This window comes from Orbicella faveolata, unplaced genomic scaffold (assembly GCF_042242905.1).
Source record: "Orbicella faveolata isolate gen_17 unplaced genomic scaffold, um_ofav_v1 contig_25, whole genome shotgun sequence".
Classification (NCBI taxonomy): domain Eukaryota; kingdom Metazoa; phylum Cnidaria; class Anthozoa; order Scleractinia; family Merulinidae; genus Orbicella; species Orbicella faveolata.
The window spans coordinates 12,700,709-12,726,135 of NW_028301553.1; the positions used below are offsets into that span (position 1 = coordinate 12,700,709).

General features: G+C 40.1%; 1 protein-coding gene and 1 long non-coding RNA gene across 2 annotated transcripts; one reads left to right on the forward strand and one right to left on the reverse strand.

Annotated features, from left to right (window-relative positions):
• Positions 1 to 1,814: 1,814 nt before the first annotated feature.
• Positions 1,815 to 6,783, forward strand: LOC149109015 (uncharacterized). Its single transcript, XR_016208566.1, has 2 exons — positions 1,815 to 2,127; positions 4,918 to 6,783. It is a non-coding gene; the product is annotated as an uncharacterized LOC149109015 (long non-coding RNA).
• A 447-nt stretch (positions 6,784 to 7,230) lies between these two features.
• On the reverse strand, positions 7,231 to 9,826 carry LOC110041063 (uncharacterized). Its single transcript, XM_089294065.1, has one exon. The coding sequence runs from the start codon at positions 9,402 to 9,404 to the stop codon at positions 8,250 to 8,252; it is 1,155 nt and encodes a 384-aa protein (XP_089150191.1). The 5' UTR covers positions 9,405 to 9,826; the 3' UTR covers positions 7,231 to 8,249.
• Between the last annotated feature and the right edge of the window lie 15,601 nt (positions 9,827 to 25,427).

Here is a 25,427-nt window from a genome sequence, read left to right on the forward strand (position 1 = left end):
AGGGGGCCTGTAAGAAACATGTAAAAAGCATGTAAATGAAAAAAGGGGGCCTGTAAGAAACATGTAAAAAGCATGTAAATGAAAAAAGGGGACTGTAAGAAACATGTAAAAACAATGTAAATGAAAGAAAGGGAGCCTGTAAGAAACATGTAAAAACCATGTAAATGAAAAAAGGGGGGCTGTAAGAAACATGTAAAAAGCATGTAAATGAAACAAGGGGGCCTGTAAGAAACATGTAAAAAGCATGTAAATGAAAAAAGGGGGCCTGTAAGAAACATGTAAAAACAATGTAAATGAAAGAAAGGGAGCCTGTAAGAAACATGTAAAAACCATGTAAATGAAAAAAGGGGGGCTGTAAGAAACATGTAAAAAGCATGTAAATGAAAAAAGGGGGCCTGTAAGAAACATGTAAAAAGCATGTAAATGAAAAAAGGGGGCCTGTAAGAAACATGTAAAAAGCATGTAAATGAAACAAGGGGGCCTGTAAGAAACATGTAAAAAGCATGTAAATGAAAAAAGGGGGCCTGTAAGAAACATGTAAAAACAATGTAAATGAAAGAAAGGGAGTCTGTAAGAAACATTTAAAAACCATGTAAATGAAAAAAGGGGGGCTGTAAGAAACATGTAAAAAGCATGTAAATGAAACAAGGGGGTCTGTAAGAAACATGTAAAAAGCATGTAAATGAAACAAGGGGGCCTGTAAGAAACATGTAAAAAGCATGTAAATGAAAAAAGGGGGCCTGTAAGAAACATGTAAAAACAATGTAAATGAAAGAAAGGGAGTCTGTAAGAAACATTTAAAAACCATGTAAATGAAAAAAGGGGGGCTGTAAGAAACATGTAAAAAGCATGTAAATGAAACAAGGGGGCCTGTAAGAAACATGTAAAAAGCATGTAAATGAAACAAGGGGGCCTGTAAGAAACATGTAAAAAGCATGTAAATGAAAAAAGGGGGCCTGTAAGAAACATGTAAAAAGCATGTAAATGAAACAAGGGGACTGTAAGAAACATGTAAAAACAATGTAAATGAAAGAAAGGGAGCCTGTAAGAAACATGTAAAAACCATGTACATGGAAAACCTAGAAGTTGCACGGGTGCGACCCCGTACTAATTAAGCTGTCTTCTTGTGAACTTTCCGCGCACCCACAACGACAAAATAAAACTAGAATTGTTACTGCACATGCAGGCGTCCCAAGCTTACGTCTCTAGAAAAGAGAAGAATTAATTCTCGGACACGTACGTATTTATTCATGAAGGACCATGAAAGCGTCACGTGTTGTGTGAGTTCAAGACGGAAAGAGCCCTGGTGACCGAGTTTGAACTGACGCGGAGTTAGGTTAGGCAGGGAACCATAGGGGACACCCAACGACCGTTTCCTCTCGAATGCTTTTAAACGCTGTTTTAGGCTATCTGGTGTACTTTCAAAGCTCTGTAGGTTAATTTTAGGTTGCGCAAAAAAAAAAATTATCTGTTCGGTTATTCTAGAGGAGCTTGAGTATTCTCGAACTTATTAGGGCTTTTTTGTCCATTTCCCGAAAACGTTAAGTCTTATCGCCTTTCCGAAAATGATAGCTGACTTTTTTTCGGTACCCAAAATGATATTTTTAACAATCCGAAAAACAACAAACATTAAATTTCTCATATCGCGAAAGTTCGAGGTCACAGCTGTGCCCCTGAACCGATGAGAATGAACGAAATATCATCGATTTAGAGCGTTAAATATTCCGAAACATGAACATTCTACAAGTAAGATTAATACAACTAAGTCTGCCCTTGCATGTTCACTGTTTATTTGTTTGTTTGTTTGTTTGTTTGTTTTTGGTGATTTCTACTGTTTTTTGCTTTCATTGCCATCACTGTTATCCCAGTCCCTTTATAAGAGCATACCAGCCTTGTGAGTGCCCGATCTCCAACAAGCGGGAATCAGCGGTCTTCATGTTAGGTACCAGGTTCTCTCGGTTCTCCTGCCATGTTTGGCAGTTCGTTGGAACTTGCATCGAACTCGAGCTCTGTTTTAGCGGGCCAAAATCCACTCTACCTTCCCTTCGCCACCGTGCACGGTTTCAAGGCAAAGTTTACCGTTACCCAGAAGTTGAAGATAGCGATTACAGGCAACAAAAACAACAGGTAAGCAAGTTTTGCATAAATTGAACGAGCAGAGTCAAGTAATGTAAAGATACGTATACATTTCGTTTTGCCTTTGGTTGTGAATGTGTCATTATCAAGGAGAAGTTACATTGGTTGTGGAATCGACTTTGGTGATGTTTACCTGCCTTGCATAAAGAGCTTTGTTCTCGATAACTGAGCAGAGCATGCGACATTTGTTATTGGCTTATATGCACCTCATGATTCTTTCTGATGCGTGCTCTTGTGAGGTTATGTTGCCCTCTGATGTGTATGCTAGTAAGCTAAAATGTAATGTGCCATCTTCAGCAGAGAAATTTCTCTTATGCTAGAGTAAGTATTCTGAAGTTACTCAAGTGTCTACAGTTGTACCTACATGCAAGTTACAATATGCTGTTATACACAACTGTACATGGACATTGCACCCACTGGTGCTGATACTGTAGTGCTGATACATGTACCTCAAACTGTCGTGAAAACTACACAGGACTTGAAAAAAAGGAAGAGTAACTTGCCCAGGCAGGAAAATCTACTTGTCTTGGACGACACAGTATAGTCAATCGATTATTTCATAACAATCAATAGAAATTAGTCAATGATATCAGAAATCAATAAAAGGATTTGTCATGAGTAATCGATTGTGATCAAATTTTCAATAAGCATTATCAATTGTGCTGTTACTAGCTTATCTTTTAAGCAACATTTAATAAGAAAGAAATGAACAAAAGATTTAAAGTGAAATATGAAATCATGAATACAATTGCATAAAAACATAACATTGTGTCTCGTAAACAGAATATTTTGCTGGCATACATGTATCAGGGACTATGTTTTGGGGGTTTTTGGTAGTGCCTTTGAAATCTACATAAAAAAGTGACAATCAAACATTGTGTTGAGGGACACAATTTTTCTACAGTTTAGGTGAACTAACAAAGAGAGACCAACTTTCAATTGATTCTCTAATGACTGATAAATTTGGTAAAATCAAACTGATAACTTGAAACTTTTCTAGCATGTGAGTATGAATTTCTTTCAATTGATCGATAGCACTGATAACACTTACATTAATTTCAATTTATTGATTTATATCAATTTATGGATCGATTTCAATTGATTGCCTTACCCTGGGATGACCAGACAACACTTTAGAGCCCTGTCACAGCTGCACATTTTACTTGTGCGAAATTGGGTTCTTACCAAATACATGTAGGTTTCATGTGTCATGCATCTGTTCATGCATCTGTAGCAGGGCAGGAAAAAAAATTGTAAGTCACTTGCCCAGTGGGCCAGTCAATTTCAGTTTTTACTTGCCCCACTTAAATATTAGTTGCCAGTGTGGTGGCCAGTGAGGAAATCAGAGGACAAATGCGAATGAAGTACACTCGGATTCCAAACTAATTCTTGCTTTCAACCTAATAAATAACTAATCTTTAGGTCTTAAGTTTTGAAATGGAATGACTGGAAATTATCATTTATCAAGCTGGCATTTTTAGTCAGACTCACAAGACTTCTGACACTACATTGTAATTTCACTTGCCCACTGGGCCACTGAACTTCTATTTTCGCTTGCCCAAGAGCAAAATTTACTTGGCTGAGGAAATCAGACCTGGGTTTTTTCCTGCTTTGAGTAGGTCACAGATAACATCAAAATGTGATAAAAACAAAAAATAGTCACATAAGCCATTACCAGAGTGTGTCACAGAATCTGTGAATTTTTCAGGCGTGTGTCACTGATGTTTTTACCACATTTTGATGTCTTCTGTGATCTATAACTGAACAGATGCACAACAACATAGAATCTATCTGCTTCGTAATACATAACAGAGAAACAAAAACAAACTTTTATGACATCATCTGTACCTTTGTCCACCAATAGAGCATAAGTGCACGTAAGAAACAATCAAATTGTGCCTGCAAATAGCTTGACTTATTATTTAAACATTGTTTGATAGGAGTTTGATTTATTGTGCATGAATATTACAATGTAGGAGATAGTGAACATTGAATACTTACTGCCACAGATTTTGAGTTGAGTTCTTCTACATCCTCTGACATTCAGTGCCTTCCAATCAGAGATGCAAATTTTTTGTCACACAGTAGCTACAGATGTAGATGTAAGATCTGTTTGATTGATGAATATTCAGGGCTCAAAATAATGGCCGGTCAACAGGCAATGTCCAGCCAGAATGGTGACTTGACCGGCCAAAAACTTCACTCGCCGGTCATGTTGACCAGTCATGTCATGTTGAGACGGTCACGTTCATTCTTGAATAAACAATCAAATCCCCAACTGTAAAGCTGAGAGTTTTTATCTCTTTTTTATTATGACCTCTAACGAAAACATACACCAATGCATACATGTATCTGTTTGAACGGCTAAAGACCATTCGCTTGCTGTTTGTCATGCGTTCAAGATCAATAGGAATGCCATTCGAGTGACTGGGGTTAAATCTGTTCAGAAAAATATTAAGCCAATCCTTAAACGGTCTAGCAGTGACTGGAACAAACAAACTATATTTGTGGGTTTAATTTGGCTCACATTACGTGTACGTGATTTTTTCGTAAATATCTTGACTAGTCAGAAATGAGACGTGACCGAGCTAAAATTACTTTGGCCAGTCAACATGACCGGCTACAGTCCAATTTCAAATGTCACAGTATAAACTGGAATGATAAGAAACAAAATAATAACTCCAGTGTAAAATTCGCTGATTGATATCATACACAGAATTTGCTGATTCATACTCAGACATAACTTATCTTATTTAACGAAATGTTTTATGTTACTTGTAGGATGAAGTAAAATTGAGAGTGGTCAATACATGCATACTCCTTGGCATTGATGCTTGATCAGGAAAAAATCAGCCACTGAGAAGTCTACAGTACCTATGACTCTATAAGGGGTCCAAGGTCCATTTCTTGAAGGTCCTGGAAACTTTTCGGGCCCACAAAGCCATCTTTTGAGCTGTGTCTAAAAACTAAGAGCTGTATATGCCTGAAACTTCTTGTGTGAAGGAAACCTCTGTTCATATTGAGAATAAGTGAATAAAACAGCTCTGTAAGCATAAGATTTCAGATTTTGGTATGGCTTTCTGGGTGCGAAAACTTTTTGGGACCTTCGAGAAATGGGCCCCTGGTGCATTACAGTCTAACATGGTGACCTTCAACACTTTCTGGCATAAATTCAACCACTTTAAACATTATTTTTAATGCTTTGAAGTATCACCTACACCGTACCTGTGTTAGTGAATTAGCATTAAATTTGAATATCTTAGATTGCTAGGTTGATACTTATTGTTCAATACAGCAGCTATAAAATTTCATCACAAAAAGCAAAGGCTATGTTTACATACATGTAGTACCAGAACAATAATTTATTAACTTATGATGTGTTATGGGAACTATCATACTAGATAGGCCTTTCAATTTCAACAGGTCCCTATGAAATTTCTTTTTTTTACAGTACAATTTTTTTTATCACAAAAAGAAAAAGTAAAATTTTGAATATTGTTTACAGTGAATGTTTTGTCAGGGGTCCAAAATGTTTGTCCTGTTTGGATTCCGTAAAGTTTTGGAAAAAGAAGGAAACTGTAACTTTGTAAACATAGCCTAAAAGATGTCAGAAGCCTTGTTTTATGTTATGCAATGTAGTATTCCTTTGGCATGAATGTTTTTATGATGAATTTAAAATGTCAATCTCTATCTTGTGGTAAAGGTTTTTCTCCCTGTTTTCTGTTATTTCAAAAGAACAATTCACTCTATGAAAAAAGTTGATCAATATTTCACACTCACATTGCAGTAATTTTCATAATAAGGTAAAGGTAAAGTCTGCATATGAGCCACGTGGCCTAACAGACTGGAGCTTATCCCACTTTCTGTAGCAGGAAGCGACTAGGACTATTTCTACTCCCCCTGGATGAGATGCCAGTCCATTGCAGGGTTACCCCACCATTAAATTCGCTGGTACCCACTTATACACCTGGGTGGAGAGGCACTGAGAGTAAAGTGTGTTGCCCAACAACACAACAGAATGTACCCACCTAGGGCTTGAACCCGGACCGCTCGATCAGGAGTTGAGCGCACTACATGTAACTACGAGGCCATTGTGCCTCCCACAGTTTTCATAATAATTATTAAGGCTAATTTAATCCTACATTTATTGCTTAGTAAGAAAAAAACAGCTTATTCATTCATTTTATGACAAAGGTATTATCATTATGTTACATTTGACTTTGTGAATTTAGTATATATTTAAGACAGGTATCCATTTGCAAACAATTTTAATTTAGTAATACGCCTAAATTGCAAAATTTTCACTAGTTGTAGCTGACAACAGTATAGTTCTTAATCATTTTATTATTTATGATTAAATAGAGTTGAATATGACGTGGTTTTGCACAATCTTGAAAAGGTCTTGAATTTTAGTAGTCTTCTTGAAAAGTGCTTGAATTCGGTTAAAGGAGCTCAGTCATGGTATTTTAAAATATTTTGGCCATACACAAAACTACATTTAAGTCGTCTCGTTATGGATAGAAAGAAAAGAAAACATGTTTTATTTGTTGCAATGTGTACATTGTAAACCTTATTCAAGGCATATAAAGACTATTTGAATTTTACTGAGTTTGTTCTGATTGCAATAAATTTCTGATTCTGTATAAATTTATATGTTTTCTGCTATTATAATTAACAGATTCGATTACAATACAACAGTACATTCCATGCATTTTTTTTCAAGTCATTATTTACAAGTTATTTATCGTACAGGGTTTCTGCCTCCCTTTTTCGATGTACATGTTATTTACAGGCTCCCTTTTTCGATTTACATGTTATTTACAGGCTCCCTTTTTCGATTTACATGTTCTTTATGGGCTCCTTTTTTGATTTCCATGTTATTTACAGACTCCCTTTTTTGATTTACACGTTAGTTACAGGCTCCCTTTTTCGATTTACATGTTATTTACAGGCTTCCTTTTTTGATTTACACGTTATTTACAGGCTCCTGTTTTCATTTTCCATGTTATTTACAGCCTCCCTTTTTTATTTACATGTTGTTTACAGCCTCCCCTTTTTATTTACATGTTATTTACAGTATTATGGCAGCCTCCCTGTATTAAATTTATATGTTATTCACGGGTTTCCAGGTTGAATCACAAGAAATTTACAGGCTATTTACAGTATTTGCAGGAACAGTGTACATGTTATTTACATGATCTTAGCCCTTCGCTTTGAAACATTTACAGTGTTTTCTTCATCATTTACATGTTTCACTTGAAATATTTACATGTTTTTTACATGAAACCTCCAAAACATGTAAAAGGGGAAAAATCATGTAAATTAATCTTTACAGTCTCTTTGATTATTTACATGTTAATTTCATGTTATTTACGTACTCTGTAAATTTTCAACTTTTCCAGTGAAACGAAATTAAATTATGAATTACAAAGATAATAATAATATTTACATTTCTTCACTCAATGCGCCTAACGGCAAATAATTAGCTAAATGAAGCAGAACAAATGACCCATATAAACTAACTAAAATAACTAGTCTAACCAGTTACTCAGATGGCACTTCAGCCTTCAAGGATGTTACTTAGACCAAGTCTGCGTATCCGAACTGTTGAAGGCTGGCTGCCGATTTTTCTTTACGTGATATCTTACTCCAGAGTCTTGGGTCTAAATTTTACGAGTGAGTGTTTCTCATACGTAGCCGTGTTAAAACTAGGTAGAAATAACTCTCTGCGGAAAATTATAGTATTAGCTGTTTGTCATAAACATGTCACAAATAGGCTGCTAGCACGAATTATGTTTTAATCATATGCATTGAGACGCCATTGAAAATTCAATCGTTGGATAATGGAACTCGAGAATTTTCATTGGCTTAGCCATCATGCTATATGTGCGATTATGCCATGCTTTACAAATATGGTAAGCGTACGATCTTAGTTTTCTATACTTTGGGTTCGTTTTTAATAAAACAATTCTCCCACCCGCGCTTGTTGCATAAGAGACTCGGCGCTACGCGCCCCCTGATATCCAACACACGCTCTTGGAATAATTGTTATCATTCAGTTGTCCGGGTCCAGTCAAGGGGTTCCGATCCATTTTTTGTACCTTGCGTGACAATCACACTGCTGTCTCGTAGTAGTAAAAAGTCTGAAAATTAGTTGATGGAATGGTAGTGATATTTTTTTTGCAACCGTCGATCAACTCAAGTATAGTTTTAACAGTATATCGGGAGTATATGTCTTCTTCCTCTAGAACAGAAAAGTGAGTGATTCGCATGATTCCGCCAAGAACAGTAAACGAGCAGACGCAAACTGTGACAGGTGACGCGTACCAGGTGTTGGAATGGCCACTGAAATAAAACAATACGATCATCACAAGGTTTTCTGCCACAAACAGAGCATTCGCAACCCACCGTATAGTGTTCCTGTTCCTGAGAAGGAAGAATGGTAAATCATCCTTTATCCACTGCACGCAAAGCTTTCCAAATATGAACTCGCCTGCGCCCTGGATTGACATGAAGCGCTGGATATGGGGTCGGCTTGTTTGGCGGTAGGAGAAAATGTATCCCACAATCACCATAATAATGGAGTGTAACGTCACAATACTGATAATCCACCACTTGTAACTGACGGTAAAGTAACCGACGGCGCATAATCGACTGCTGATGAGAAATAAATTGGTTACAAAAAGAAAGCACTTGCTTTTAACGTGAATATCATTAGTGATTACACGTCTATGAAATAGCTCTTCAGCAGATGTGAATGTCCAGACTAAACTAAGAAACGAGACGGGTAAAGATATCAATTGAATGACGCTAACTCTTTCATGTTGTATGCTGATGACGTACAACTGGATGACGAACTGAGGGGCTGATTCAAGAACGGCTTCAAAGAACGCAGCAGCCTGGCTGTAAACGTCCCTGCATTCATCATTATCATTCTTGTTCTTCAAGCAGAACACAAACATTTTGAGCCTGGCCACAGCAGCTGAGAATGGATGGAAAGCGGAAAGAAACGACTTTAACCAGTGACAAGATGGAGCTCGCCTTCCCTCGAGCTCCACATTTGCGTTGGTAAGTGGCCGTTCGAGAACAACATAATAGTATCCAAAAGGCACACACGGTAGGAACACAAAACCAAGGCCAACGGCAAACCATGTCTTATGATCCTCGCGGTAAAATTGCACCAGTGTGAGTATGTCGGTGATCGGGTCAGCAAAACTTAAAATGGCTCCAACAAGAAACACATACTTGCTATACCACTTGACGTCCATTCGACTGAGCAGCGTTAGCTGACCTTAGCTCGGGAAGTGGTTAGTTGTGGGAGCTTCCTATTGCTATGAATAGCTAAAAGTGGCTCGCAAGTTAGCGAGATTTTACAAACGAGGCGGAAATCTGATCAATAGCTGGGTGATACGAGAGGAAGCAGTTTGAGACAAGAGTGAGTGATGTATGACGTCAACGATTTCCTGCATTCCGTGAATCAAGCCAAGCGACGTGGCGCACACCACGTTGTGATCTCATCACCGCAGTGTTGGATGTAGGGCCGATTCGCAGTAGCAGACAAAACTGAAATTGTCCGTGACCAAATCTGAGGACAAATTTGGTCGCGAAATTTTTTTGTCTCGTCGGTTGCATCCGCATTGACTGCGGTGAAAGTCGCCAAATTCGTTCAAATCTAGTTTCGCAACACGAGCGAGAAATATCCCAGACGCTAAATTTATACCGTTAAAAGCTTTTTTGACAAATGATCATGACTGACAAGATAAACACAACTTTGTTTATTTAAACGATTTTGTCCAGTTTTTACCCGGGACAAATTTTGTCGGCGGTACGTTTGAAGATTTATCCGCTTCGGCAAAAATTTGTCAAGTTGTGACAAACCATCCGCAGTTGTAGCGGGTTGGTGATGACAGAAAATTTGTCTAAGTAAACAACTCCCACTTTTCAACTTACTTCTTCCGGTTACGTCTTCACTCAGTCTGGTATACTTCAACTTGACTTCTCCGGTTTACTCCAACTGTCCGGTTTACAACGGTCTACTTCCGCAGAACTTTGCACTTGTCCTTCGATGGCTTCGACCAGCTATTTAGCACTCGCGTTTCCCGGCAAATGGCTCTTTGTCGTGAATTTAGGAATGGTTTACTGATGGCTTCCCAGTAATGAAAATGTGCTTCCGGACGTGTTCCTACCACTTTCTAACCTCGCTCGTAACTGCACTTCAACCTTCTTCTTCTACACACAGAAAAACCTCACAACACGTATCACCCCAAAACCCTAAATATGCAAACGCAAGGTGTAAAATGAGAGAAAGGGAAAGAAAACTATTGGATAAAGATTGATTACATGGGCATAGAACAGAACTGGTTACGCAATAAAAGAATATAGGTTACGTAATAGGTGCTACAGAATAACTACAATTTTAAAAGCTATGCTATGGGGAGTAATAGGTAGCTTGTTAATGAATAAGATAAAACCTTAATAATATAATTCTAAATACTAAGCTTTCCATAAAAGCGACGCGAATACACGAATGTGAAGAACAAGAACAAGAACAAGAACAAGAACAAGAACAAGAACAAGAACAAGAACAAGAACAAGAACAAGAACAAGAACAAGAACAAGAACAAGAACAAGAACAAGAACAAGAACAAGAACAAGAACAAGAACAAGAACAAGAACAAGAACAAGAACAAGAACAAGAACAAGAACAAGAACAAGAACAAGAACAAGAACAAGAACAAGAACAAGAACAAGAACAAGAACAAGAACAAGAACAAGAACAAGAACAAGAACAAGAACAAGAACAAGAACAAGAACAAGAACAAGAACAAGAACAAGAACAAGAACAAGAACAAGAACAAGAACAAGAACAAGAACAAGAACAAGAACAAGAACAAGAACAAGAACAAGAACAAGAACAAGAACAAGAACAAGAACAAGAACAAGAACAAGAACAAGAACAAGAACAAGAACAAGAACAAGAACAAGAACAAGAACAAGAACAAGAACAAGAACAAGAACAAGAACAAGAACAAGAACAAGAACAAGAACAAGAACAAGAACAAGAACAAGAACAAGAACAAGAACAAGAACAAGAACAAGAACAAGAACAAGAACAAGAACAAGAACAAGAACAAGAACAAGAACAAGAAGGACAAGGACAAGGACAAGGACAAGGACAAGGACAAGTAGAAAGAGAAGGAAGAGGAAAAGGAAAAGGAAAAGGAGAAGGGAAGGAGGAGAAGGAGGAGAAGGAGAAGGAGGAGGAGATGGAGCAGGAGCAGGAGCAGGAGCAGGACCAGCAGCAGGGGAAGGAGCAGAAGGAGGAGCAGGACCAGGGGCAGGAATGGAGCGGGAGCGACAGCAGCAGCGGCAGCGGGAGTGAGAGCAAGAGCGGAAGCGGGAGCAGGGGCAGCAGCAGCAGGAGCAAGAGCAGCAGCAGGAGAAGCAGTAGCAGAAGGAGGAGCAGGAGCAGCAGCAGGAGCAGGAGCAGGAGCAGAAGCAAGAGCAGAAGAGGAAGCAGGAGCAGAAGCTGGAGCAGAAGCGGAAGTAGAAGCGGAAACGAAAGCAGAAGCAGAAGCGGAAGCGGAAGCGGAAGCGAAAGAAGAAGAAGCAGAAAAAGAAGAAGCAGAAGAAGAAGAAGAAGAAGAAGACGAAGCAGAACAAGAAGCAGAAGAAGAAGCAGAAGAAGAAGAAGCAGAAACAGAAGATGAAGAAGCAGAAGAAGAAGAAGCAGAAGAAAAAGCAGAAGAAGAGGCAGAAGAAGAAGCAGAAGAAGAAGAAGAAGGAGAAGCAGAAGAAGAAGAAGAAGAAGCAGAAGCAGAAGCAGAAGCGGAAGCGGAAGCAGAAGCGGAAGCGGAAGAAGAAGAAGAAAAAGAAGAAGACAGAAGAAGAAGAAGAAGAAGGAGCAGAGGAAGAAGAAGTAGAAGCAGAAGAAGAAGCAGAAGCAGAAGTAGAAGCAGAAGCAGAGCGCTTAAGCAGAAGCAGAAGCAGAAGCAGCAGAAGCAGAAGAAGAAGCAGAAGTAGAAGCAGACGCGGAAGCGGAAGAAGAAGAAGAAGAAAAAGAAGACAAAAGAAGGAGAAGGAGAAGAAGAAGAAGCAGAAGCAGAAGCAGAAGAAGAAGCAGAAGAAGAAACAGAAGCAGAAGAAGAGGCAGAAGCAGAAGAAGAAGAAGAAGCAGAAGCAGAAGCAGCAGCAGCAGCAGCAGAAGCTGCAGCAGAAGCAGCAGCAGAAGCAGAAGCAGAAGCAGAAGCAGAAGCAGAAGCAGACGCAGACGCAGACGCAGAAGCAGAAGCAGAAGCAGAAGCAGAAGCAGAAGCAGAAGCAGAAGCAGAAGCAGAAGCAGAAGCAGAAGCAGAAGCAGAAGCAGAAGCAGAAGCAGAAGCAGAAGCAGACGCAGAAGCAGCAGCAGCAGCAGAAGATCGAACGGCGAGAAACGCGGGGGCGGAAAGAAGGATAAAGAAAGATAATTTTCCCGTCTCGCTTTATTTCCTTCTTAGACTGCGAGCATTCTCTTCTACGCGAAAATCCGCTGGATGGAAGCAAAAGAACAGAGGCCGCGAGCCGCGCTACAGACGACCTCCCTATTTACAGCAGGAACAGTTGGACTTCATGTTTCTACTGTTCACACCAGCAAACTAAATATAATTATGCAGTACAGTTGCCGTGCTCTTCTACCGGATCGATTGCGTGTAAAATTTTCGCATGACAAAGCACATGTTGGACAACTATGATTTCCATATACTCTAAGTTACTATAATGCTTTTGATAGTGTGTCACGAAACACGGCTTCACACAAATGTTCCGCCGTTGATAATTTCGTAATGTTTAATCTGACTCATTAGGATTATTGGGGCTTCAAAACTGGCCTGGCAGGTTTGAATGATTGTTACAAACTATATAAGGAAGAGGTTGTAATTGATTTAATATCGTAATAGATCATCAGTCTCGGAGAACAGCAGCTGCGAGATTCTCCGACCTTAAGCGGTTGTCATGCCGACTTCTGAGCCAAGCCATATTCGCTTAAATTTCGAACATCCACGGGTGTGCAACATCTCCCAAAGTAAGCTGCTCCCAAGTAGCATGAAGGGGCTTCATATGTATGTAGGTATAGCAGTACATTCTTTCGCTTCTATTAGATTTGAATTTCTTAGTGCATTTTAAATTTTATTCATATAGAATTAATTTTATCGTATTTTATTGTTGTTTTATTACATATTTCACTGAAATGCCCCTTGGGGACGTGGAATAAACGTATGTATGTATATGTATGTACACCGGTCATGGATTTAAATTCCGTTCAAATGCCTATGTTGCGTTGGTAACTTCGATGATCGCGTTCATAATAAAAGTATATCGTTGTCCTGCACTTCGATTCAATGATATTTCACATATCAGTCTTCCCCAGTTGTAGTTTGCCAAGTAACCATGCAGTACTCACAACTAATCATCGACGGAAAGATCCATCCTGTGCATGCTTCACAGCTAACTTTTCCAAGGAACATTTTAATGTTGCGTATTTGCCCAGGGGACTTGGGGGTGGGGGGGACTACTTCCAGAAAAATCGGGTGGGGGTGCGCGACTCGTTTTTCAAAATCCTTACCCTATTTAAGACCAGAATCTGTGATTGTCCCTTCCCTATTTCTGAACAGACAAAAAAATTGATGCCCTATGTAAGACCTGACCCTTAAATCAATGCCTTGTTTCAGACCTGTCTTATGATTAGTTCCCTATTTTATACATTGTGAAGGAGTTTTTTTGATGGTCTTATCAGATATTGATAAAAAGTAACTTCTAATAACCACACCGAATTCAAGACTGGAGTGCAAAAACCATATACCCTTTTCATAGTAAATGACTGCCAATTGAAAGTTCTTTTGTATGCATTTAAACTAACCTCACTAAACTCATTTGGGAGTAAAAATTCTTTTGAATTATCAACTCAAGAACAAGGTTAGTCAGGCTAATTTTAATACTTACTTAAGAATTTGTAATTGGTAGCCATTTATGAAAAGGGTCTATACCCTATTTGAGACTAAAACTGCCAAAATCGAGACTCTATTTATGATCAACACTGCTTAAACCGCACATTCCTATATCGCCCATACAATGGAGTAGCCCCCATCCCCGGGATAGCAGTGCACTGGTCATGGATTTGAATTCCGTTCAAATGCCTATGTTGCGTTCGTAACTTCGATGATCGCGTTCATAGAGTATATCGTTATATTTTTACTTGTTGCTTGTATTTTGACTCGTCCAACGGGCTCGTCAAAATACGGAACAACTCCTCGATGTGAAAGTAATGCTCCTCAACGGTGGATTGGAAACTGACCTTTATGTCAAACCCATAGACAAACATCAGTACTTCCTTAAATCATCCTGCCACCCATCTCACACTAAACAATTCATTCCCTTTAGCATGGCCTTACGACTGAGAAGAATTTGTTCAACGGCTGAGTTCTTCAATACACACTCTTATGCACTCTGAAATAGTACGTCAAATTCCTCGGAGTAGAGCACTCGAAACATCCATCAAAAAAGAAGTCCCACAGAATTCCATTTGTATTAACATTTAATCCAGCCCTACCAAACTTGTTACGTCAAGTCATTTCCAGCAACCTTAACATTCTTCGTTCTTCACAGCGATGCCTAGAAGCATTTTCTTGGCCTCCTCGTACATCATACCGCCGTTGCAAAAACCTACGTGACATACTGTTCAGGGCCAAACACCGCAGACAACCGTTGTCACAGAAATAAGTGCAAAATGTGTCCTTTCATTACAGAGGGGACCAAGTCTTATACTTTTTTCTCGACCAACGAACAAAGACGTATACGGCATCACATCACATGCTCTTCTTCCAATCTGGTTTATATGATACAGTGCAACAAATGCAACGTTCCATACATAGGCGGGACTAAACGTCATCTCAGCTACAGATTTTGCGAGCACAGACGCGCAATCAAAAAAGCCATCACACAACGACACATTGATCAAGCCATCGCCTTTTCAGATCACTTAACCATCCCTGCTCATTCTATGGACAACATAGAACTGGTTCCTCTCGAACTCATCAGCTCAAATAGGGAAGCTATTCGCAAGGCAAGAGAAACATTTCTGATGTCCAAGGGTAGGACCCTTGAACCTTCTGGGTTAAACAGGCGTGACGAAATTTAATCTATTTTTTTTTTTATGTATCCGCTTTAGTACACGTTTCATTTTTCTCTATTTTTGTCAACCAATCATGTCACATATTTCATTCAGTATCATTTAAAATTTTGTAACCGTTTTATCCATATCTACTTAGCTTCAGTGTAGCCCCCGAAGAAGGTGAGTCCTGTCTAACCAAAATATTGGACCTTGAATTTACTCTCTCCAGCCGTCCGGTCAGCCTTTCAACTGGTTTTATGCTTTATTTTAGACTGCTGATCCTGATCTAAACCGAGATCCGGCTTCACTCCGCTGCTGTTTGCACAAGTGGTCCTTGCATTACAGTTTACCCCATAACATGGATGTCCAATATCAAAGATGTACGAAACTGTAAATCAAGACTGTATTAGCTGGAGTATGACCACCATGTTGCGCGACGTCGTTTTTCGTCGTTGGGAGCAAGCGCCCGCCATCCATGCCGCTAGTCATGTTAACCATAAAATGAGAGTGTTATGGTTTTCTATTTCTGTGCATGCGTGTGGTTCTGTTCCCATAGTTATGGTGCCCCGCTTGGCGGACCTTTGGGCCGCCGGGGCTCCACTAATATATAGAGTTAGCCAAGCCTAAAAGGGAAGTTTCTGAGCCGGGTTGTTCAAGGTTCGATTAAGCTAACCCAGGACATGCGAGAATTTTGATTGGAATTTTGTAACTTTGCGTTGAGGTTTTCTGTATATTGTTTGGCCTTCTGTTTTGAGTTTGAATAACCTCAAACTACACAAACCAAAAGTAGTGAAAGACACTTGTATACAAAGAAAATTTGGTTAACTTTCAATCCTAGGTTAGCTTTAACTGCTAACATCTATTTACAACAAGTTAACCTGACACGAGCCCGTGATCCAAGCGGAAAAGCAACACTTGATCAGCGATCAACTTTAAAAAACACTTGATCTCGATGAGTTCTTAACTTGAGCCCGCGATATGGTCATGTGATACTGGTCAACGGATACCTTGTTTTGACAGCTGTCAATTGACCATAACATGGATGTCCAATATCAAAGAAGTACGCCATTCGCACCAGTCCCCTGCAGAGCGAGTAAAAGATCCGACTCTCTAATGTATGATATCACTTTCACGCAACTAGCGTAAGCATTCGCGAAGTACCTTGTCCTTTGCTCGCTCTAATAATATGCTGCTATGGCGGATAAAGGTCCTCAAGCTCCGGCCGTTCAAGGCATTAAGGCCGCCCAGGCTGCAGTTCTTCATCAACAGTTGCAGGTTTTTCCTTGCTTTGTTTTGTGCTGGCGTTTCTCGCCATTTAATTTCTTACCATTTCAACTAACCCTGTACCTTGGCCTCTAGCTATCTCGCTGCCTCCCCTAGTTGTTTTAATTGTTTCCCTTCCTTGGTTTTCGTTTTGCTTCGTTCGTTGCTGCATATTTGCCATTTGCGTTCTTTTCTAACCGTCCCGGCATGCTTTGTATTTCATTTAGCGCGCTCGTCATCTTTCACGTGCTTGTACACGGCTTTGTTACGTTCCGCCCGCAATGTGGGGTGAGAAGCCGAGGGGATTTTACTTCATTTTATTCCCCGAGTGCAATTAGCAGGGCTGAGAAGAGGGTCTTTTAACTTGGGCTGAGAAGCCGAAAAGGTCTTTTATACTGTATTTCCCAGAGTCTTAGTTGGGCTGAGAAGCCGAGAAGACATGTTAAGTTGGGCGGCCAAGCCAAGGAGGTCTTATTATTTTGCAAGTGTTGAGCTAAGAGGCCAAGAAGATTTTATTATAATTTCTTTTCCCGATGTGTGTTGCCAGGGCTGAGAAGCCTTGAAGGTCTTTTAACTTGGGCTGAGAAGCCGAAAATGTATTTTTAAATTGCATTTCTCAGAGTATGAGCTCGGCTGAGAAGCCAATGACACACTAGGGATATAAACATCTTTGAGCGCTCATTTTAGCATAACTTCAAATTAACTTGACATACCATTATCAAACTTAGCAAGTGAATAGCTACAAAAGTCCAACGTTTTTGACAAAAAAATTGACATCAAAAGTCAGTGATGACGTCATAATCGATGGCGTCACACCATACTCTTAATTTAAAGTTTGGAAATTCCAACGTTGTTTCAACGCTTTCAAAAGAGCGCAACAAGAGAAGTTGAAATCTGGTGAAACCGTTTTTTGATATCTCAAATATTAAAGGAGATATGACAATTTGAACTTAAGGAATGCTTATTCAGTAAAGCAGTGATAAAAGATAAAACTTTCGAAATCAAAGTTTTCGTGTTTGCAACTCCATTTATATTGCAGGCTGATTGCTTCTGATGAGCAGAGCGGGTATAGCTAAAACAATCCAAATTAAAGCTATTCATACGTAGATTATCGTTTTAAAGGCGAAAACAAAAAATCTAAAACGGTACGATTGTTAGGCTTTATCATGTGATCACCAACCATCTACCCTCTGACCATAGATATGCCGATGACACCCAACTCTATCTTTCTTTTAGACCAGACGGCACTTTGTCTCAAGATCACGCTCTAGCGGTTGTGGAAGCCTGTATTTCCGATGTCCGTGCTTGGGTAATTCATAACCGTTTATTAATCAACGACGCAACGACTGAGTTTTTAATTATTGGCTTCAGCCATCAATTTTCAAAAATCTCAATTGACTCCATTACCGTTGGCGACTCCACTATCCAACCTTTAGAAAGCGTTCAGTCGCAATCTGGGCTCCTGGTTTGACACTACGATGTCTATGGCATTCCATACTGGCAAGACTTGCAGTAAAGCATCTATGGCCTGTACAAAATTCGGCAAATAAGGAAATTTTTCAGTCCTGAGACTACCAAAACTCTTGTCCTTGCGTTCCTCTCTTCTCACTTGGACCACTGCAATTCTCTTCTCTAAGGTGTCCCTAATTACCAATCTGATCGTCTTCAAAAAGTATTTAATGCCGCTGCTAGACTAATTGTTGGCGTATCCAAATTTGACCATATCTCCAGATCCTCTGCCTTGTACGGCCTGCATTGGCTTCCTGTTACTTCTTGTTTACAAAGCTCTTAAGGACTTTTTACACATAAAGACTAACACAACTTATCGCCCGCGCTCCCAAGACCATAACCTCCTCGCTGTTCCCAGAACCAAGCACACGACATTTGGTGATCACGCCTTTGCACACTCTGGACCTTTTCTCTGGAACAAACTTCCTCGTGAAATAAGACTAAGTCCAACCCTGACTTTTTATAAGTCAAAGTTAAAAACTTACTTTTTTAAATTAGCGTATAGCTTGCCATAGTTTTATAATCTGTTTTTTTTAATTGTATTATTTTTAGACGCATTTTTCTTATATTTTTACTGTAATCTTAATCTTACATTGTAAAGCGCTTAAGAATATTTATTAATTTTGCCGCTATAGAAATCTATCATCATCATCGTCATCATGATCACCACCAGCACCAACACCAGCACCAGCACCATCATCATCATCATCATCATCATCATCATCATCATCATCATCTTTGTCCTCGTCCTCGTCCTCGTCCCCGTCCTCGTCCTCGTCCCCGTCCTCGTCCCCGTCCTCGTCCCCGTCCTCGTCTTCGTCCCCGTCCTCGTCCTCGTCCTCATCCTCGGTTTGTACTCATGGTATTGTTTTCTTAGTTCTCCTTTTTTTAATTTTGTTTTGCCTTACTTTTGTGTTGAATACCTTGGAGTGTGTAAATGATTAAATTGGTTTTGGTTTGTTTAATGAGTTTGAATCTTGGAAGTTTAGTTTGTCCTAAGTCATGGCGTTTGTTTAGGTGACTGGTGTTGTGTGTTTGCACATTTCGTTTGACCTTCCGCGGTCGCCATTATTCTCCAAATCTTATTCAAGCATGAAAGGGACTTCTGTGAATTGTTTGCTATTCGCACCAGTCCCTTGCAGAGCGAGTGTAAGATCTGACTCTCTAATATAATCACTTTCACGTAACTAGCGTTCTCTAGCCCAGATCCTTAGTGCTCGCTACTTCCTTTCACGCTCATCCCTTCCATCCTTTAGGCCGCGTTCTGTTCTTTTTCTTTCGGTTTTTATTTCCCCCCTCTCACCCGATCCCCCATTTTCTTTTTCACATTTACGTCTCTTTGAACGCGGTCGCCATTTTTCTCCAAATCTTATACGAGCATGAAAGAGACTGCTGTGAATAGTTAGCCATAAACCAAGGCCGCATATCTCTGTCAACCTATTAGCTGGAGTATGGCCGCCATCTTGCGCGACTCCGCCGTCGTTGTCGTCGTGCGTACGCGCCCACGAGCAATACCGCTACTGCATGATAACCATGAGAAAATCAATTCATGAGTTTCCTTTACTTTCCTATATAGGTATGGTGCTCCACTTGTCGACCCTCCTGGCCTCCGGAGTTCCGCTTAAAACGATTCCTTCCACTTGCGTACACTTCTGCAAGTTACCATTCACTTTGAATGAATAAATCTTAATGTATAGATTTACCCAAGCCTAGACACGCCGCAGCTCCTAGGACGAGTTGTTTAAAGCCCAATTACGCTAACCCAGGATAAGCGAGAATTTCGATTTGTGCTTTTTCACTTTGCAGTCAGGTTTTCTGTTTATATTGCTTGGCCTTCTGCCGTTTGAATAATCTCAAACTGCACAAAACAAAAGCAGTGAAAAACATTTTTATACAAGAAAAATTTATACTTCGGTTAACTGTTAATCCTGGGTTAGCGTTAACCGCCTTTCAGACAACCCCACTCTAATTGCAACTAACCTGGCTTGAGCCCGCGATCCAATCGAAAAACAACCCTTGGTCAGTGGTCAACATTTATAACAACATGCGATCCCAGTCAACTCTAAAATGAGCCCGCGATATGATCACGTGATACTGGCAACTGGCATCTTGTTTTGACAAACGGATGCTTGATTCCCTTGTCATTCAAAATTTGTGGTAATATCCTACTCGACTTGCTCGTAAAAACAGGCTGACATTGCTCTTAGATCCTGGTAATTGTACTTGTTTCGGGGACGCAACTGACTGAAAGCTGATCTTATGCAGACAGCTTGATCTCATTGGAGAGTCAAGACCCATTCTTTGTTCTTTGTGTGTATGGTTAGAGTCGAACTCAACTCTACTTTAGGATAGTGCACCTTTGAAAACATTCACAACATGGTGCGCAGCTTCGAGCAGCTTGTCATATTTAGCCGAAAAAGCTTCCCAAGTGGGAGATTGGCTGTACCCACGATCAACCATTGTGCTGACCAAGTTCCTTTTGTACCGTTGTCGACGTGGCTTAGGAAGTAGAGCAGAATAGGTCTGCGTCAGTTAGTTTTCTAGGCTTCAGTTGCTAAACCTTCTGATTCCTGCTCCGAGCAAAGTCAAGGTTCCATAGCAAAGCTTGGACGGACTACTTTAAGTACGGCTCTTACCTGGAGTAGAAGATCAGAGATAGTTGACATAAAATAATAAAGAACAAAGGGACAAAAGAACGAGCTGAGGGAAACAATGAAAACATTAGGTTTGTGGGGCTCATCTCTGAACATCGTTACTCCGCCATCGGATAACACTGATCTCATCACGGAACATGGATTAGACATAAAAGGAACCCATCAACCATCTTCGGAAAGTTAAAAATGTAGCAGCAAGTTTCACTGCTTGATCTACTAACTGCTTCTCTTCATCAAGGACAGTAATTCTTCTCTAAACACTGAAATAAACTGTTTTGCCTGAACACTTAGCACAGTTCGTTTCGTATGGATTCAAGTGTAGAGTGTTTTACAGTGATGAAGCGTTGCAGGTCTACTCAGATTACGGCGATGAGAACTTTAGCCGAGGTCGTGGGAACAAAAAAACTAAGCGGTGCCTCATATTGGGCGGAAGCTTGTTTGTCCAGAACATTGAGTTCTTGCTGTTGCTGGGCTGTTGTTGCTGTTGTTCCTGTTGTTGCCAGCCCAGTGACGTTAATATGGACTGTTGAAATTTGATTTAACTATAACACCGAAATATCAATGTTTAGCTAAGGAAGAATATGTAACACATTACGTTCTCAAAAAAAATGTGGTCATGTATAATTTCACTGAAAATTGCACTGATAAAACAAGCTTCCGGGCTGCAAGCCAAGTCCGTTTTTCATGATCGAGTGGTGCAATTTATAGCATCGTAGTTAGCAACAAAATTCAGTCGAAAGAATGAAATTAAAAAGGCTAGTTGGAAGCCATTATAATGGTTTAAGATGGTTAATTTGTTTTAATAAAAATATCGTTATTTGGGCCAATTTCCTATCCACAACATTCCACCATCCATGCCATTCCTTATTGTTTGGTCGAAATTATTTGCGATCCAATATGGGGACCATTTGCAGTCCGGGCTCATATTCGGTTCAATTTGGAGATTATTTGCGGACCGGGATCATTTTCAGCCCAATTTGGGGTTCATTTGCCCTCCAGGATCATTTGCGGACCCTTACAACAATTACCGTTGTCTTATAGAGCGTTTTCACTATCACGCAATAAAAAATAAACTCAAAACCATTCAGTGGATAAAGTCAAGAAATTGTGATATTATAGAAGATAAATAAAGAAGGCAGTTCTCCATGTTTAAGGTGTGCTCGTTGTCTCCAAGTTGAGATATTCGTCCAAATGTTTCGCGCACATTTACAGAGCCTTGTATGCAGCCGCCGTGTTGCTGTTCCTATGTGGTACACCAATATGGCGGCCGGAAGATAGTGTTAACATTTGGAACTTACTTTCGCTATCTAGGACTGATAAACTGCACTGGAAAAACAAACATTTAAATACGGTAAGCACTTTTTCAATTACTTTGACGTCTTTTAAAAATGGCTAAACTCAAGAGATAAAGACATATTTATCGACGAACGCGATCGTAGCTTTATGTCACGCACCGCCATAACTGAAATTCAAAATGCGCTGGTTTCCAAACGAAGGACACTATTGAGCTGGAAAGTTGTAAAGGGATATATAAACTTGGTACCTCTTATGCCTGATGAGTATAAAAAATTTGGTAGCTCTTTAGTTTTGGATTTAAGAATTTGATGACGTCACGTGAATACGCTCTAAATGGAGAGTGCGCGTCACATTTTTGTTTTATAAGTGCAGGCCAAGTTGAACGCCTTGACGTCTGGCCGTAGTAAGAAAAATTACCGGACGACTGAAAATAGACAGCCAACCTCGGAAACAAGCATTATCTAGCTCGGGATTTCTTTCAGTTCCTACACCTAACGACAACCCGGGAACGGATTGACTTACAGTCTTTGCTAGTACTCACGGCACCCCAAGAAAATCCTAATTAATGTCGAACATCACACTTTGATTTAACTATAACACCGAAATATGAATGTTTAGCCAAGGAAGGATATGTGGCACGTATTTAATACGTTCTTAAGAAGAATCTGGTCATATATTTTATGGGTCAAAATACCGCTCGAACAAAGATGTGCAGTAAACTTACAACTTTCTAGCGTTTCACGAAACAACTAAGCCTCCCTATTAAGATCTCGTTTACCAAAAAGGAGAATTTACGGTATTATGACCTCCAGCTCTTGAAGGTTTGTTCAAACACCCGCCGCAGGTGATCAAGATGTAAACAAAAGGAATGCCGAGGGGGGCTGGGGGGAGTGCAAAAAAACATCGATTTACTACAATTTAGTGCCGTGCATCTTTAGCACACATGCCCGGGTTATTTGGTGAACCGCCGTTTCGGGTAGGTTTTAGAGGTGGGTAATGCTCTCACTAAGTTCTGTATTTGTGTCTGGATGCAATGTTATCTGTATGTTATCCCAGCTATCTAATCTTTACCGCATAGAGGAGTGGTAACTAGATGCCTCTTATCTCGCCCAGTCCTTCATCATTGCAATTACGCTCGGAGTTGAGAGGAAAATTTTGCCGTATCGCACGCCAAGGACATATTCTCCAAGCCAGCTTGTAGTGATGGAATCAACGGTATATACCTTGCATTATGAATGTTTTTGCTATCATGCGTTTTTATTGTACTGGTATTATTGAAGCGTCATCCATTGGTGGGTGGACGTTTTCTTTTCTCAGGAGGTAACAGTCCAGCTGCGGCCAAAGAGAATTCCAATAGAGCACGAGGATGAAGTTGCAAACAGATACGGTAAAGATTTGCTCGTCTTGAAACTCTAAGAGATATTTCAGGATTATGATCATAGGCAAAGCGTAAAGAAAGACCGTAGTCAAATTGACTTCATTTCACGGTGGCCTTCATACGCGTTCCTATTTAATATGCTGCGGAGTTCGTGAGAAATGCAAACGATCTTGAAAAGTATACAGAGTGCGTATTAAGAAATGCAGTAAACATTACGAGCGTATGCGCACGCCAATAGACACGCACTTAGTAAACCCGTGCATCAGTTGTTGTGCATGCATTCCCCACAATCACAGTGCAGTTATTATAAGCAAACCGATAGCTATTTTGTGAGTAAATGGATCCCATCTAAATAATAAGTACAGTTGGACTTCAAAGAATCTCTTTATTGAGAAGTAATGCCCCGATACAACGAAAAACGGTCTTCAGCTTGGCCAAATCTAAAAATATTTGAATTTATGGATCAGCATTCAGGCGTATTAAATCCGTACAGGAGCTGTAATCCGGTACAGAGTTCTGATCTCCGTTATGACTTAAGAAATTAGCTAGTCTTGGAAATACTGCATCAAGGTTTCACTCTCTTGCAGTGCGAGCGATGTTGCATCAACCACCAGCCCAACAGGAGAGTAAGAATTTACATCTGTAGCCAAATAAATTTAATCAACGTCTTTTCCGGAGAATATCTTCCGATCCTAACCGTTCTTCGTGCAAATCATGTCTCAGTTCAGTTAAACATCCATAAATGTTGGCCTTTATGACTTCGGGTAAGAGAATAAAGATGGCGGCTGCCAAAAGCACAGCGAGGAATCACTGTGGTGTGTTTATCAATTTGACTGATCAGCCAAAAGCACAGCGAGGAATCACTGTGGTGTGTTTATCAATTTGACTGATCAGTGTTCTAGTGCCTTGTATACCATAACTTAAACTCGGTTGTACCTTATTAAATGATGCCCAATATATCAGCTTCTTGGAGTATCGTTTTAACTCAGGCCACAGAGTAAAAGTTATTTAGATCTAATTGACTCTATCTTATGTCCTCGAGCATTCAGCAGGGCCACTGTTGCAGGGGCAGTCAAATGATCACGCCCTGTGCTTTCTTTTACATATAATTATTTCTTGTAACTAAGTACTCTTCTAGGCTATTGCTAAGTCACTGAAAGACATTATTTTTATTTACTTCACCTACAGTGATTTGTTTCTCAGATCCAGACCTGAAATATGGAGTTCAGTGCTCCGAGGATTCGGGAGCATATGTTTTTCAGCAACATCGACCCATTCCGAGCGAGAACATTGACACTTGCAGCATACAAGGTAAATGTCTAAAACCTATATTTTTACTTAAGTTCGACTTAAGCACGGCAGCAGCACAGCGTTTGAAACCACTCAGTTCGGCAAACTGAATGAACGACTAGTTAGTACGCCAGGTCCTTGCCGTGCCGCACGGTAGTAGTACTTCAAACGGTGTGCTCTCGCCGTGCCGAACTAGACTCATGGCCTGCTGCATCATGCCAGCTGCCGTTGCTTTTTACCAGATATTCGAAATGGTCTTCAGCAAAATAAACTTCTTGCGATATTCGGCGCGACTGAATTAAATTCGACGTTTGAAACCTCTGCCGTTATTTTGTCATGCCATTTCCTAGACTTCCGTGTGAGATTCATTTGAGTTCGGCACGGCAGTAGCACGACGTTTGGACTTGGCCTTAAAATAAGATGGCTTGGGCATGTAGTGCTTTGGGTTCGATTACAAGCCTGCCGCTGTTCGAGAATGCATCTGCACTCCGCTACTCCCCGTAACCCGGAGTCGACAGTGCGGTGGAAATCAAGCCAATTTACAAAAAATTTCCCCTTCACAAAATTAAGATGACTGCAGGGACAGCTGAGAATGCGACGGCGAACGCAATCATATAGAAATATCGCTCATTTATTTCGGCAAAATTGTAATTTAAAGAATCTAAGTTAAAAACTCGGCTGTTCTTATTGTCGGAATCGGTTGGAACTGAAAATGTTGCACATAAAGTTATAAAATCAATCAAACCTCTTTCAAATG

Bases quoted from the DNA above. Each gene is read 5' to 3' on its own strand.
- LOC110041063 (XM_089294065.1), bottom strand. From the start codon at position 9,404: ATGGACGTCAAGTGGTATAGCAAGTATGTGTTTCTTGTTGGAGCCATT.